General features: G+C 36.9%; 2 protein-coding genes across 3 annotated transcripts; one reads left to right on the plus strand and one right to left on the minus strand.

Annotated features, from left to right (window-relative positions):
• Positions 1 to 365: 365 nt before the first annotated feature.
• On the plus strand, positions 366 to 4,936 carry LOC306850107 (transmembrane protein 151B-like; the record flags this gene model as incomplete). Of its 2 annotated transcripts, none has more annotated exons than XM_079385550.1 (2): positions 366 to 452; positions 3,530 to 4,936. In XM_079385550.1, 2 exons carry the CDS (start codon positions 366 to 368, stop codon positions 4,934 to 4,936), a joined length of 1,494 nt encoding a protein of 497 aa, XP_079241676.1. The 2 variants fall into 2 exon arrangements, with proteins under 2 accessions (XP_079241676.1, XP_079241677.1); XM_079385551.1 differs by having other exon boundaries at positions 3,533 to 4,936.
• A 2,820-nt stretch (positions 4,937 to 7,756) lies between these two features.
• On the minus strand, positions 7,757 to 15,479 carry LOC306850250 (calpain-14-like). The gene is made up of 21 exons (XM_079385769.1): positions 15,425 to 15,479; positions 14,814 to 15,062; positions 14,372 to 14,441; positions 13,711 to 13,829; positions 13,491 to 13,624; positions 13,193 to 13,367; positions 11,553 to 11,633; positions 11,362 to 11,447; positions 11,207 to 11,278; positions 10,906 to 11,066; positions 10,352 to 10,527; positions 9,959 to 10,167; positions 9,779 to 9,812; positions 9,644 to 9,700; positions 9,438 to 9,495; positions 9,263 to 9,327; positions 9,043 to 9,111; positions 8,851 to 8,929; positions 8,591 to 8,707; positions 8,289 to 8,344; positions 7,757 to 8,186 (listed from the first exon to the last, which is right to left on the minus strand). The coding sequence occupies exons 2-21, from the start codon at positions 15,048 to 15,050 to the stop codon at positions 8,160 to 8,162; spliced, it is 2,082 nt and encodes a 693-aa protein (XP_079241895.1). The 5' UTR covers positions 15,051 to 15,062; positions 15,425 to 15,479; the 3' UTR covers positions 7,757 to 8,159.
• Positions 15,480 to 16,910: the final 1,431 nt, after the last annotated feature.

Here is a 16,910-nt window from a genome sequence, read left to right on the forward strand (position 1 = left end):
ACGCTCGCGTTATCGTACAGGAGGTATGGCGGCTAATCAGACGCTCTGTGAATCCGCATCAGTCAGATTTTCAATGCATGCGTTTGGTGTGATTGTAATACGATCATTTAAAGCATAATACCGCTCCTTAATAGGCATTCAAAAGATGCATATATTATGCGAGCATATGTTGCACAAATAGCCTAATCAAATCGAAGGTGTTGCTGCAAACAGGATTAAGCGATGAAGTTCAATTTCAAAATGCATGACGGAATGGACAGATTGATTTGAAAGCGCTGGTTGCATTGGTGTGCGTTTGTAATTACTGGATGCTGAAGAGTCTGGGGAGAGTTTGAGGTGGTCCACACCCCGTCATTGCTCCAGCCATGTCCCCTCCAGCATCCGCAGCGACAGCCAGTGAGAGCAGCACCACCACTGTGTTCGAGGACGACCCAGACGGCACTAGAGAGGAGGTACTCAATAACTGATGCCGTTTTCATTTTGCAGTCATGACGATGCATGAATGGCGCGTGATAATAGTGAAACAACAAAAATGTAAACATGAGCATCGATGTTCACAACATAGAAGCACGCATGCTTATGTGGACATCATTGCGTGAGAATGCATGAGCAGAGATTGGCTTTATCAAATAACAGGCGGACAGTTCGACCAGTCTTTCTTATTATAAGAGGTAGAGGTAAAATCCATGATAACAAATGACAACCAGCATGACACCTAAAGTCAAGTTAGACATTAACAATGCTGATTGATCACATAATCAACCATTATAGTGATGAACCAGTATACTGGCCAGGCCAATATTTGCTCATGCTTATTTGGCATATTACTGTAGTAGGTGTAGTAGCCTACTGCCAGAGCTGGGAAGTAACTGATTACATGTAATCTGGATTACGTAATCAGATTCCAAAAATTAAGTACTTGTAATTAGAGTAAATTACATTTTAAAGTACTCGTAATCAGACTACAGTTACTTTTTTATAGATTACATGATTACATATTCACACAATAGCAATAAATTATTCATAAATGATTGATTCTCACTAATTTCTCTTTTTCATCTTTTACATTTTCCTTTCTAAAATAGCCTAGCAATTATATACATATTATATATGTATTTATAGTCCATTTTTGTGGACATTCACACAGAGATCAGTCATTAGTCAGGTGGGGACAGCATTTGACCACTGAATTTACAAAAAAATAATTTCTGGTTTAAGAAGGGTTTCAACATTGCATCAACTACTGATGAACATTCATTTTTATTTGAATTATTACTCTGTAGGTTTTTTTTAACCATGTATAATTAATGAATTAAAATGCACATATTCACATTATTTCTTAGTTACATGTAATGCAGGCATTCCCAAACTTTTTGTCATCTAAACCTTATTCATCAAATATATTTGCTTTAATTACCCCTGAGATTTTAAAATACATATTTCTATAATTAAATATCACATTTGCATCTTCACGGTTTCTTTGATGTTGATTAATGATCACATGGCATGCAGGTAAATAAAAATATTTCAGCTTTTTTAGTAAGTGTTTTATTTAAAACAAAGACTATGGAAATACAAAGACAGTTCACTCCTAGAGGCCTACTTATGAATGGGAGAAATTGCAATGCGCAATATGTAGGAATAGTCCCACCTTCTAAATGAAAGGGCCGAATTTCCCATAGAAACCTGACTAGACCAGATAATGCACATGCACAGTATAAGCAGGTTATGATTCAGCATGCACATTGGCTGGTCTAGCCTGAAAAACAAGCTTTTTAAATGCTATTTGAGCATAAGAAAGCATTGGGCCATTCATTTCAGATTTTTGTTGCTGATTTGACATATGTAATTTAATTGTGAGTTCAGCAAGCAGTTTTTGAGATTTCAGGATTCCCCCATTCATTAAGATTTAGAAGGCGTTGCGAATATGGCCGCAGAGTGAAGAGACTTTCCTCGAAAGGGAGTTTGTTTTAAAATGATTTAATTAATTTGTTTATGATTTAATTAATTGTCATCTTTTCATTAAACACAACCCCCCTGCTGTTCCTATACGAACCCTAGTTTGGGAAACCTTGATGTAATATAATGTTTCATGCACTTTATGTTGTAAATTACAATGAATGGAACAAGTTTTCTTACTCTTCGCATTTTTTACATCATTATGGTACAAGATAATGCTATTTAAATCAATGTGATTAACGAGTTAAATCAAAAGTAATCTAAAAGTAATCTGATTATATTACCTAAAATGTGTAATGTAATGGATTAGATTACTGACTACAATTTTTGTCATGTAATCTGGAATCAGTAACGGATTACAATTTGTAAGTAATCTACCCAGCTCTGCCTACTGCAGACTAAACCAGCCAAAGATGGTTTGCTAATTGGTATGCTGGGCTTAAAACATGAAATGCATGCAAAAAAGCTTTTACAATCAGCTAATACCATGCTGGGAGACCAGTTTATAGGCTTGCTTAAACAAGGTTCAAAATCTACAAACAGCTTTGTATATGGATAATGACCATTTTCAATTTATTTTAGGGAATTGTGTAGTATTTAGTGAATATTGTTGTAAATATTGTTCAAATGAAGTATTTAATTTCAAAACTTGAAATTGAATTCGAACACCAAACTAATTTACATAAAGGGGCAGTCGTGGCCTAATGGATAGAGAGTTGGACTTGTAACCCGAAGGTCGTGGGTTCGAGTGTCAGGTCTGGCAGGGATTGTAGGTTGGGGAGTGAATAACCAGCACTCTCTCCTCCCTCAATACCACGACTGAAGTGAGACCCTTGAGCAAGGCACCAAACCCCCAACTGCTCCCCGGTCACCGCATCATTGGCTGCCGACTGCTCCGGGTGTATGTTCACTACTGTGTGTACACTTGGATGGGTTACATGCAGAGCACAAATTCAGAGTATGGGTCACAATACTTGGCCACACACCACTTCCCTTTCCCTAAAAAAAATGTAAATAAAAAATTAAGTTAATATACAGTTAGTGACAAAAAAAAAAAGTGAAATAAAAATAATAATTTTAGTTTAAAATGAGCTCAATATGTTTATCTCAAAAGAAATAAATGAATTTGAACAACAAACTAATTTAGATTCAAAAAAGACATTCAAGATTCAATGAAATACCAAAAAGACATAGATTACAAAAAAATGTACAGAAGACATATGACAAAAAAGTGAAGATGCATTACAAGCCATCTTCAATGTTCCTATATCCAGCATGCATCTGACATAATATCACATGCATCTGCGATGATGTAATGTGTATGGCAGCATTATTTCATCCATCTCTAGATACTGAAAGATTTATATATATATTAGCTATATGTGCTGCTCTATGATGATGATGAGATGCTGTATGAATATAATAAAGGAATACATTTGTGCAAATTCATCATCTTGATTTCAAACAACAACATGCATGACACTGCATTTGCATAATTCACTGTACTCACAGTTTCCATGTCCTTTTGAACTCATCTGCATTCTCTTTGTTCTCTTTTGTTGTTGACGAGCAGCAGAGGCCTGTGAAACAGTCACTGAGCAAGTCCATGTGCAGAGAGGTGTTCTGGAAATGCCTGCTGCTGTCCATGCTCATGTACGGCTGCATGGGAGCCATGGTGTGGTGCCACGTCACCAAGGTCACCCGCTTGACCTTTGACAGTGCCTACAAAGGGAAGTCCATGATGTATCATGACAGTCCCTGCTCTGATGGCTACATCTACATCCCCCTGGCCTTCCTCATCATGCTTTATGTCGTTTACCTGGTGGAGTGCTGGCACTGCCATGCCAGAAATGAGCTTCAGTATAAAGTGCATGTGGAGGGGATTTACGAAAGAGTCCAGAGGATGCAGCAGGCCAAGCCTTGCATCTGGTGGAAGGCTATCAGCTACCACTACGTGCGGCGGACGCGTCAAGTCACGAGGTACCGCAACGGAGATGCGTACACCACCACGCAGGTGTATCACGAGAGGGTGAACACGCATGTAGCCGAGGCAGAGTTAGACTACGGCCACTGTGGAGTTAAGGATGTCTCCAAGCAGCTCGTCGGTCTGGAAAAGTCAGCCATCACCAAACTGAGGTTCACCAAGTGCTTTTGCTTCGCCAACGTGGAGTCCGAAAATTCCTATTTGACCCAACGGGCAAGGTTCTTCACCGACAACGAAGGACTAGATGATTATATGGAGGCTCGGGAGGGGATGCACCTGAAAAACGTAGACTTCAAAGAGTACATGATTGCCTTCTCCAACCCCGACCACCATCCTTGGTACATCTCCAACTACGTCTTCTGGACAGCGGCCTTTCTTACCTTATCCTGGCCGTTACGGGTGCTAACTGAGTACCGCACGGCCTACGTCCATTACCGAGTGGAAAAGCTCTTTGGTGCCGACTACATACCTGTGACGCCCTGCGATGAGAGACCTTACTGTAGACGCATCCCAAGGGTCAACACTATTGACAGCACCGAACTGGAGTGGCACATTCGCTCCAACCAGCAGCTGGTGCCCAGCTACTCCGAGGCAGGTCTGATGGACCTGGCGCAACGCTCAGGAGGCGTCAGACAGAACTGCGAACGCTGCCATCGCGCCATCAGCAGCTCCTCCGTGTTCTCCCGCAGCGCCCTCAGCATCTGCAACGGCAGTCCACGGATCCCCTTCAGTGGGAGTCGCTTCTCCTTGGGAAGACTGTACGGTTCCCGCCGCAGTTGCTTCTGGAGAAGCGGGAGTGGCAGTCTGGATGAACCCGAGAGCCCCAGCGAGAACACGCGATGCCTGTCCGGACGGATTAATGTTGACGAGGAAGACCCACCGCCCTACCAGGATGCGCTGTATTTCCCGGTGCTTATCGTCCATTGCAGTGAGAGTTGCCCCAATCATCGCTCCTTCCATAGGAATGGCTCATGCGTGGAGACGTCTTTATGATGGACCTCTGTCCACCGATACAAGTTCAAAAGACTTGAGAGTCTTTCCGATAATGCAGAAAAATACCAGATGTGTCCTGTTACTCAGGAATCATTTATTGGTCCACAACACTGTACGCTTCCAACAATGGATGGAGTAATTGAAAAATAACTCCAGTAATACATATTTATAGCAATAATGCAAACAGAGCATTGGAGTTCTTAGTGCAAGTAATAAATTTGATTAACTTGCGCTCTAGGACAGCAAAAAACAGGCTGATTTTGTTCACATGTTCTTGACAGCTATAAAGAACAGTCGCCACAGAGCAAAAACCTGGTCTTTTTTCTACAAGTATGACCATTTTCACCTTTATGGACCTTCTTAAGTGTTGCACTTGAAGTTACATCAGTCAAAACATCTGTAAAAGAATGTTACTTTGTTTCTCTCATGTAGTGGATTCCATTGGCCCATGAAATGTATCGTTTACATTCATGTCAGAACACTCCTCATGTATGCGAGAAAAATATGATGGGTTATTTCTACTTTTATTGTGATTTAACTGTATCAGGCAGAATTATGTACAATTATGAACTATTATGGCGATGTTTGCAACACTATCTCAAACCACTTAGGAAACCATAAAACACATTTCAGGCTATGCAACTATTAACCTCTGGTATGTTACGCCTTTAAAACGTATATACAATTTACAATGGAATGTATGACTGTTGAAGCTTTTCTTTACATCGCTTGTATGTAGTGTGCAAACTATCCAACAAGGACTTAATTATTTAGTGAAGACGGACACAAATAGGCTTGAATATTAGCTGGCGGCTGCTCTTGTACTTAGCCAGAAACGGCAATGGATCAGAGTAATTTAAAAGGATCAATTAAACACAGTATAAGAGAGGAAAAATATGTTTCTTTATGCAGCTGTACATTCATTTATTGATTAGTTAATATAGTTTTGCATTTACCATAACAAAGGTGCAGCCTCATGAAAGCTCCATTCAAAGTAGTTTTACAGTACCAATGATACCTGAATGCTGATAAGAAGTATTGACCCTCAACAATGGCCTAGAGCTTCCCAAAGACTTTTTTTTTTATCTTGTTCATGCAGTCGATCCAGATATAGCCTATATATCTCTGGTCTGCTACCTGTTGTGTCTAAAGGTTGCAAAAGTATTTATCAACATTGTGTCATATCACTTTTATACCTATATGTATACCATATCATGAAAAAGTAAAAACGCCATCAGTATGCTGCCTTCATGTAGCACACATTAAACATTGTTATGTTAAAGGGATATAAAAATCACTGAATAAACTGCTTGTGGATACACAGAAATGAGTAACCACTGTGTAAATGTGACTTGCCAGAAAAAAGAACAAAAGTCATGTCAAGTTACACTTACACTATTCCTGTGCTGTTTTTGTTGTAATTCAAGGAAGTATTTCTATAAAAGAGTTTATAAATCTGCTCTGGTCAAACTTTAATTTCAATTACTTACAAAATGACAAGAAAACAAACAGGATGTTCATAAAGATAAAAACAGCTTTATTTAATTTTTTTTAAGCAACTTCTGAAATGTTGACCTTACCAAACTGGTTTAATTTGATGAATGTTTTAGAGATAAACAAACCAACTAACACCGAAAAAACATCCACGGTTTTTTATCAAATATCCATTGATTTTACACCAAAATGATTTCACTTCCTAGAGGAATAAAGTTAAAAAGGCAGACTGACTTCCAGTGTGCAGTTATGAGAACACATCTTTAAATGGCAATATAGAATGTGTCACATAAAATATCACCACAGGTAATTTTACTGCATAAACAGAACTAGCCTACATATAAGTATCATGCTGTCTAATTGCAGATGACTAAATTAAGCAGTAATAATAACCAGTTGTTTTAGATGGCTCCACACACAGATGACAGAAGATTTGCTGAGTTTCTGATTTGAAGTTCCTGTTTGGCTTTATATTCATGTTTTGTGTCTAATTCAAATAAAAAATAAAAATAAACAGCAAGAATAGCTGGTTTTGAATGGCACACAGAAAAGACTGTTATAGAGCAAGTTAGAGGCAGCCTATTGAAACTTATGTTTGGACACAGATGGTTCAGTGATCTCAAATAACCTTGTGAACTTTTGATCGACGCTGACACGGTGAAGTCTAAGGCTTTTGTTATCAGTCATGTCCCACCCTAAGTACACAGCCTGCTACTGTTTATTACTACAACAAGAAAAACAAAACACAGGTAATCATTTACAAAGCCGTCAGGATAAAGTAAAGGTACGAATTCAAAGATTCAGTTTCCAAAGTCGGACATCGCTTATGATTTTCAAGGGTGTAGAATTTAATAGAAATGCTATGTCCCTACCAATATCCAGTGACTAATTATTAATGAACAACAAACACTTCTAAAAGGACCCCATAGTATTTTCGCATTTTTAGACATTTAACACAAACATTTAAGTAGGCTACCATGGAGTTTGAAGTTAATTTACTCAGTTTGACTTCTACTCTCCACAAGATGATTTCAGAAAAGTTACACTTCTATTAGTACATATATATATAGGCCAGGCTATACAACACGATTAAGAGTTTTTAACTAGCTTTAGGCTAGTTCTGGTCGGATTCGTTCACAATTGTGTCATTCTGACACTCAGCAAATCAGTGAGTGCTATTAGGCGAACGTCACGTATCTAATTATTATTCATGAGTTAGCGCTTTACAGTAGATTGGATTCCAATGTCCATTTATTCGAGTTCTTTATTTAAAGTGTAAAGCAGTAGCGTGTCAAAACATATAAGCACAATAGAACAGTGAATTCTGATGTACCGAGTATTGATTTATTGGTTGTTATACAGTATGTAGCACAGCAAACAGATTTTCCTAATTGTAGAAAGTGTGGGGTTTGATCATCTCGTTAAAAAGTGTCATTGAAGCTAAAAAAGCCAAACTAGATTAGTGCGATCTGAATGAAAGTGTTTATTTAAACAAGCTAAACTCTCCACACAATTCATTCTATAGGCTATTTAAAAAAATGCACATCACAATTTATCACCATATGCAAAATCAAATTAATTATGAATAACAAGCCTGCATTATGCCACATGTATCAAGTATGGAGTTAAAGTTGCATTTAAGTCTTACATTTGTGTATTGTATTTCTGTATTGTTATCAGTGCTGTCTCAGAAGTCTGTCCAGGATCCATTTTCTCAGTCTCATCTGGATCATGAGTACATGGTGAGATGCATCCACTACAACAACAGAGCATTGGTTAAACAGCTATTATGATCTGTGATTTTTATTAATCTTACTATGAATTGTGATGAATGAGATATTTGCATTAAAAACATTACTTCATTTTCTCCCAGCATCATGTTCGGCCCTCCATCAGAGAGTCTCTTAAAAGTTTCTGGTGATGATCATATGAATTTATACTCGGTGTATAAATTAACATAAATAATCCAGACATGACAAGGACATAATGCACTACAGAGGTTTGGTGCGGATGTTATGCAGTCATTTAATTATCTTTATAAAACATCAATCGAATCATTTAAGTTGAATTCTAACTCATCTATCTAGAAATTTTTAGGATTTTTTATTGAACATAATATTTTGAACTGAAATAGTACACAAGCTAATGTTTTAGACTCACTGGCCATGCAATCCATGCGCAGGACGAGCACAATAAAGTTTTCCAGTGTAATTTCACCATTAGAGTCGCCGTATCGTAGAGCCATGAGATTCAGCATACTGTCACTCAATACAAACCCTTGAACACAAAAGTATGAGCATATTCATTCTATTGTTTTGTATGGTAAGTAATTAAATGGTGATGTAACCTTTATGACTTTTAAGATCATTTGAGATCATATAAGTGTGTTAACATAGTCTTAATGTCGAAAATAATGTTACCTGTAATCATAAGAGCATTTCGGAGTTCATTCAGAGACAGACTTCCAGTGCGCAAAACATCCTTGCCATAGAAAATATCCTGATAAACAGGCAAAAGAGCAATTGTAAATCATTTTACTCATATAATGTGCATTTTGAAAACAGAATATGTAACTAATGCTAAAAAAAAATTGAAATGTGTTGCACTTTTACCTTTAGAAAAACCACTTGTTTCCACAAACGAAAGCATTCAAATTCACTCAGCCTTCCAGTGACACTGAGCTGTGTTTGTTGTTAAAGAGTATCATGAAACTTGTAAAATGTGATGAATGCGATATTTTAACTCTATAATTTACAAACGACATGCAAAAGAATCTGAAACACAGATCCCTGAAAGCCTTTTCTCACTCTGAATCTTCATATTTGAGGATACATCCATCAGAGCCAACAAGCCCTTACACAAATCCAAGCTGAATCCTGTTGTCTTCTGTGAATGTCCTGAAAGATCAGCCCAAAAACATACGCAGAATCAGAGATCACTGGGAGCAAAACAGGAATATGAGTTTCAAAAATGATTTCATATTGTGACTTTTCTCTACAAGCATCACCTGCATAAAGATTCTCATTCAGAAGTCTTTGTAGTCCCTCAGCGTCCACCTCTCCATACTTACATAAACAGACAATGATGATTTGGTAATATATCAAATGTTAAAAAACTTGCTGTTTGTTTTAAATATCTGGGTTAGGATCAAATTTCTGATCATAATCAGTCACATTCCCTCATAATCCAGAACAGTTAGAGAGTTACATGTACCTTATCAGCATATTTTGGAAAGAGCTGGAAGGATTCATCATTAGCCCTGGGAATCATCTGAGAAAAATGGAGATCATTTGAAAATATATTCACTTTAAAAGCTTATATTTGTATATAGCCCAAGCTGTGCTATACCTTTTTTCTTGTCATGCCATATCCAGAACTGTCTCTGAAGACACAACATCAAAATATTTAATTGTGTAGTTCAATAATACTACATTAAATTATACTACTAAAAGCTGCTACTACTAAATCTGATTTTTTTTATGTTCAAATAGCTTGTCAAATCCCAGCCTAACATGCATTAACTCTTACTCAATGATGGCTTCTGTCTTTGAATAGACTGTCAGAAGGAAGGATGCAGCTTCGTTTGGTCGGAAAGTTGAAGGAACAATGAGGTATTCGCCTGCTTTAAATCGGAAAAACTCCATGACTTCCCGAACATTGATGTAGGATTCATTTTGTCCAACGAGACGGGTGTTTCTGAAGAATGAGGAAGGGAATTTTTCCCTTTGGTCCTTTAACTGGAGAATAAGGAACAATATTGATTACTCTGTCTCTGCAAAACAAACCCAAAATTCAACCAAGTTTTTCAGGAATATGTTAAATACGTACATGAGCTGGCACCTGCAAGAGTAACAGAAAACAAATATGAATGTTCATTCAAGTGAGGAGTGTCTTTTGCAAATTCATAAGCTGTCAGAATACATTGCTACAAACCTCATAAATGTTAAAGCCAATATTGAAATTGGTGGCCAGGTGCCTGTTTCTCTTGTGAGATTTCTGAATGAGAGGCACGAGGAGATTTGGAGAGCTTTTACCTCTGGGGTCTTCAACAGTCTCCTTAAGAGTCACACGGAACTGGGGATTTCTTGAAAAACTGTCTATAAACGCAAAACAAGAGACTTTTAGTCTATAGGCTATTAAAGAAGTGTCATAACTCAGACTCCTATCCTATCTGTTTAATAGGATTCTCTTTACTGAATCTTTCTGATCAGTTATTGACTGAACATCTAAATCGCTCTGAACTAAAAGTATCATCACGTTCAGGCACGTTCAAGTAAAGCCAGCACCTCATGTTTTTCACTTCAAGCATCGCTGTCAACCAATCACAATCAACCTTCAACAAAGCCATACATAATACATTTTCATCAAATTGTCTTATTTTGACATGATTTGGATCCTTATGCTTAAATAAACTGTAGAAGTCATAGTCATAATAAAATAGATGTAATAAGAATGATATAAAAGAGTTGGATTACCTATGTCATTTAAGCAGCCTCCCGCTGTTGTCCCAATCGCCCACTGGCTTCTGTGCACTACAGTTTTCCAGGAGGAAGAACGAGATCCAGTAAGAACGTTCACATCTGAACAACATATATCCAAATGTGAAAAATTCCTGCAGAAATCCTCCTCTGACATCCTGCAGAGACAGAAAACCTGCTGTAAATATAGTGACTTGCAACTATGCATTATATCCATAAAACGAAATAAAAAACAAGTGATATATAAAAAGCATTGATCTAAAATAAATTGAGACTTTGCATGTTTATTTCTGCTCACCAGAATTCTCCATTGTCAAGCACAACTTTGTATTTTTGGTCCTCAGGACGCACAAGTTCCCAAAGAGAGGATCTAAGGAGACCACATTAACAAGATGTCAGATGCCTAACTGATATATTATTGAGAAATATGAATTGAAACAGAAGAATTTAGACCTGTCGCTCCAGTCTCCGTTCCACTCTCCGTGACCCCAAGGGTTAAAGATCCTCACCAGCTTCACTGGACGACCTTTACATACAACCTGTGAGAGAACACCTCATTAGATCCCAGGAAACACTTCCTTATCGATTTAATTCAGCCAAAAGTTACTAAACACATCACAACTGTAAACCAAATTAGTTCTCACCTCTGCAACTTCTGTGACCGTGTATGCATGCATTTCCACAAGACCATTGGGCAACACGTCATTTTGCAGTAGACCTGCTTGCTAAAGGAATAAAGTGATTTTAGAACTTTTGTGATCATGTTTGCATGGGTTTTAACAGGAAGACTGCTCTGTTCTCTATGCAGGGAAAAACAATGCTAAATACAAACAATAAATGCAAAGAAATTTAGAATTCTCACAGTTCGGATTTTTTACGAAATTACGAAATAGAAATCAAGATGCGTGAGGTAAGAAAACAGAATTGTGAGATAAAAAGCAGCAATTACTTAATTTTTTATTCCATAGTGGAGACAAAAATAGAATTGCAAGTTTTAAACTCAGACTTCTGAAGAAAAAGAAAGAAAAAAAACAAGAGTCAAAATTGTGAGATATAAACTCAGAATTCTGAGAAAAATTTTAAATTGTCAAATTTCCGAGGTTATACTTAGTAATTCTGAAAAGTCAAAAGTGCGATATAAAAAGTCACTATGAAGGTCTCTGCACACTGAGTCCGAAATTTTCGCATGCGTTTTTTCGCATTCGCAATCTTAAAAATTCGACACGCACAGAGACCTTGCACACTGAGTCCGATGCGTTTTAATTAATCCGTTGCGAAAAAAATCGCAAAACTATACAAAATGTCTTAAAGCAGTGAGGATGATTTTGTTGTCCGCTCTCTTTTTAAAAAAAGAAAAAGGAAATATTGGGTCCATCCAATCCTTAGATTGCGCAGAAAGGAAGGAGAGTTCCACCTCCTTATCAAAGAGCTGCGGGATTATCTCGAGAGATTCAAAGTTTATTTCAGGATGTCAGTGCCTCAGTTTGATACTTTGCTAGCGATACTGAATCCACATATTAAAAAGACCACCAATTTCCGTGAACCAATTGATTCTGAACAGAGACTGTCTGAGGTATGGACACACACACACACCGAACTGTGGCATCGGAAAGGTGCGCGCCAGGCATAAAAAAAATAGGCTACAGTAGTTCTTTATATTCTGTATTCCGCAATTTGTTTGTCATAAAGTGCTCTGTGCTGCAAGACGAAGTGTATTAATTTGTCTGACACTATTTTGGCTCTGAATGGTCAAAACACCTTCTCAAAGCATCTCAAAATGCTTTATACGGATGCGAAAAACGCAAAAAATCGAACCCGATCCGTATTTATTTTTCAACGTGCGAAAATTTTGGACGAAAAATTCAGACTCAGTGTGCAATGGCCTTTACTTTTAAAATATTTGAATTCCATGGTGGAAATGAGCTTATATATGAATAGGCTAAACACATTTTTAAAGGGAGGAGAATAACATGCTTCCCATGTCTCGTTTGTTAAAATCTGTGTGTGTAATCAAACTCTACTGTATTTTGGTGCAAATTCAGTTGGTAAATGAGAGTCAAATTAAAAATTAAATTCATGACATTTCTGGATATTAAATATTACATTCAAACACATGCATTTGTGCCATTTGTCAGGTTGTGACATGCCTTCATCTTCAAAAAAACATGAATCAATCTATTTGAAGTAACAAAAATTAATAATCAATTACAATATTTTAATGTTTTAAAAAATAAATAGTAATAATTGCATTGCTTTATAATAATATTAAAGACTCGATCTTTACCCCTCCAGGAGTACCACATCCCATCAGGGATTCTGATTGGCTGGCTCGTCTCAAGGCTTCCCACAGCTTTCCTGAAGCATCACTTAGTTTAATGGTCATGTGTGGTCCACCAGTGAAGTCCATGAGAGCTTCGGAAATGTTTCCTACATCCATATCTGCATAGGAGCCACACACTCTGGATACAAAAGAAGACAATATTACATCATTTGAAGCAGAAAGTATATGCAAGTCAGATGAAAAATCAAAGGCAAAAGATTTTTCACTTAAATTCTTTATGAATAAATGAACTGACACATACTTAGCATAAGCTTTCTCTAACAAAGCAGGCCAGAATTCGTTTGGTGTTTTGGACTGAACAAAGACGAGTCGGCCATCAATAGTCGGTAGTTTGTCATCAATAACAACATCCACCCATGATCCAAACCTCCAGAACTGAAAACAAAAGATGACAGTTCAGCTGTTATAGAAAATATAGAAGCTTTAACTCTTAATGGAACAGTTGCCCAAAAATGGTTTACCTTAAAGTGAAAGATTCCTGCATAATCCACAGAGAAATTCTGTTCATCATTGATAACCTGCTTCATAATTCGTTTTTGAAATGTAAGAGCTCCAACAGATGCCAGAAACCAGCAGTTACCTTCATACATACATATGGAATATATATTTGTCAAAAACATTACAACTCCATAAAATGGAAAACAGCTGCATGCAACTGGATTTTTGTTATTAAACTCTACTCCAACCAGCAACATTTTCATTTGACCTAAAGACTGAGTTCACCTTCTATTGCTTGTTTTTTTTGTTTATATTCAAATTGTACATACAGGACACACGTATTTGACTGATTTATTGCTTTATTGCACAGCCACTTTATCTATTAAGCTGTTGAGACCTGCGACCTTTTAAATTTTCATCATCTCTATGTTTTGCTCTTTTGCATATAATGTTTTGCTTTTGCTTTAGTTAATTGCATTGATGTACTGCATTATAATTTAGTTTCTAATGCATTTTTTTATGTATGCTTTAAGTACGTACTGCAGGTTTGGTATGGACATTGGTTGTATGTTATATTTATATTAAACAGCATATAATTACATAGTAGAGAGTATTGCATGACCTTCACCAAAGCTACACTTGTAGCTTGTAAGCACATAATATATATATTTGTATCAGACCTACCTAATCGACCCTGGATAAAATCAAACCTTGAAGCTCCTTGAACAATGTAGACAGGGTTTGGCACCAGTTCCTAAAAGGAAACAGGTGATTCATTTCACTCTTTACAGCAGATCAGACACAATCACACGGGTACAAATCATAAAAAAAAAACAGCAGAGAGCCTTAAGTTTTAAATTCTAGTCCGAAAATGCAAACTAAACCAAATAGAAAAGCAGGCATGACTCTGCAGTTCCTTTGTTGTGGATGTTAGGCTTCACAACCACCCATGCACTAACGTCAACCTAAACTTAGCATCGCAATGGTCAACAAGATGTATTTGCATTTTTCAAAGTGGCTTTAGGCTACTTTAGATTTCAGGTGAAAATCTGTCATGACCAATAAGTTCATTTCTGAGGTTTCTGCTATGAATGGATCGAGTTTGTGTGTGAAGATGTTCACGTACATGTGGTCTTTTCCACACGACTTTCCAGAGGTCGTCACGCTTCAGGGGACCCAATCCGATTGATTTCACCTCTGGCGGGAACAAGTTGTCTACGAATCTGAGTCTATCCTTCAGGCAGAGCTGCTTGAGCCGGTGAAAGTCCTGATCCAGGAACTTCTCAGGATTGTTGGGAGATCCCTGTCCATCTTTGAGATTACGCTCCGATAAGATGTTTAAACACACACCAGGTGCTGGCATTGCTGCTCAAATCTGTTGAATAGACAGCACAACAGCACAATGCTTTTCTTTATGATGAACATGTTTCCAATAGCTTTTATTTCTGTTTACTCACATTTTACTCTTCAGTAAATTAGAATCAACTTTATTGTACAATGAAATATAATAAACAATGAAAAAATACATTACTCTTTAACTTTATGCTCATTTATTTGTTTTTGGTTTAGGTTGATTAAAATGACAGAGACGTGCATGAAGAAAATGTATGTGCATGTAAATGACTGAACTAAAACACAAAGCCATTTGCATGTCAGTTAATAGTTTCTTTCTCATGCATGGATATGGTAAACGTTAAAAACTGAAATGATAGCAACATGAAATGATTCAAAACCTACCTGTTGTCTCTTACTGTAGCTGGAAGATTATTCCGTCCTTCCCAAAGCAAAGATCAGGAGGAAGTTTCAGGAGAAGCCTTTTAAAGTCCGACTCCACCCACTCAGGTGTGATGTAACATGACTCTCAGGTCAATATTAAAATATTTTGCAAGTGTCACAGTATGTAATTAGTAACGAGCAGGGCTGGACTGGGACAAAAAATCAGCCCTGGCATTAAGGCCCAGACCGGCCCACCTACATACGATCAAAATACTACCCATCTTTGCACGCTCTTGAATATGTATACCAGCTCCTATTCCATAAAAGCACTAAATTCATATAATAACAGGTAGGAAAGAGTGAGAGTTGACACATTAAAAACTTCTAAAAAGTGTAATTTATTAATATAATAAAACTATAATCCACACTGATGAATCCTAAAACTATAGGCCTATATAGTTATGACATCCTGTGTATGTGCCTGTGTGTTTGAGGGAGAAAGGGAAGAGACATGATAAATTGTTGATCAGATGATCACTGTTTCTCATAGTATAGTATTACATCAACTGTAAACTTACTTAGTCAAATTTGTTAACTCCTTGGATGAACCTTTAAAACTATAAGAAGGCATCCTGTGTATGTGTGTGTGTGTGTGTGCAGTGGTGTATAAAGTACCCGAAAGCCATACTCAAAGTACAGGTATCTTACCAAACAATGACTTTGGTAGAAGTTGAAGTCTTCGTTTAGAATATTACTTGAGTAAAAGTCTTAAAGTATATGATATTTATTGTACTTAAGTACGAAAAGTATTTTTAAAAATATTTTAAACGTACTTAAGTATTGAAAGTAAAAGTACAAGTAAATGCAAAATGGAAAATAAGCAAATAAATATATATAAAAAAATATTCATACAGCTTTAGTAGCAAGATTGTGTTCAGTTTGAACTCTTTCTTCCATTTTGTATTTTTGGGTAAGAATAAGAAGCACTTCATCCAGTACTTAGTGTCTTTCATTCCAACATAAGAAAACATTTCTGGAATCTGCATCTGAAATAGCATTTAAATGTATTTACACAGTTTAATGTATCTCACAGGGGACATGGATGCATTTAAACTGCAGTTACAGATGCATAAATAGGCCTAATGTTGTGTTTTTAACATAAAACATTGAATACTGATATTTGAAATAATTTAAAACATGAAAAAAATAGTCAAAATGTGAAATTATAACCGCTAGTAGGTGACAGCAAAGACTTTGGTGACAGAAAGAGACCATTAATGAGTGAGCCATTGAGATTCAACCGATTCATTCAAACCGCTGATTCATTCAGGAACAGAGCATTTGACTCATATGAGTGAATCACTGAATTATTTATTCAACCGATTCGTTCAAAAAGCGGATTCATTCAATAAGTACACCGTCCATTGCTCAGAGACTACAATTTAGAATGTATCAAGTATGGAGGTAAAGTTGCATTTAAGTCTTAGATTTGTGTATTTTATTGCTG

This window comes from Barbus barbus, assembly GCF_936440315.1.
Source record: "Barbus barbus genome assembly, chromosome: 30".
NCBI classification, from domain to species: Eukaryota; Metazoa; Chordata; class Actinopteri; order Cypriniformes; family Cyprinidae; genus Barbus; species Barbus barbus.

Excerpts from the sequence above, each read along its gene's own strand:
- LOC306850250 (XM_079385769.1), bottom strand. The coding sequence starts at position 15,050 with ATGCCAGCACCTGGTGTGTGTTTAAACATCTTATCGGAGCGTAATCTC. Across the intron at positions 11,279-11,361 it reads AACGGAGACTGGAGCGACAG|ATCCTCTCTTTGGGAACTTG; the intron begins GTCTAAATTCTT and ends TGGTCTCCTTAG. Across the intron at positions 9,813-9,958 it reads AAGACAGAAGCCATCATTGA|AGACAGTTCTGGATATGGCA; the intron begins GTAAGAGTTAAT and ends TTGTGTCTTCAG.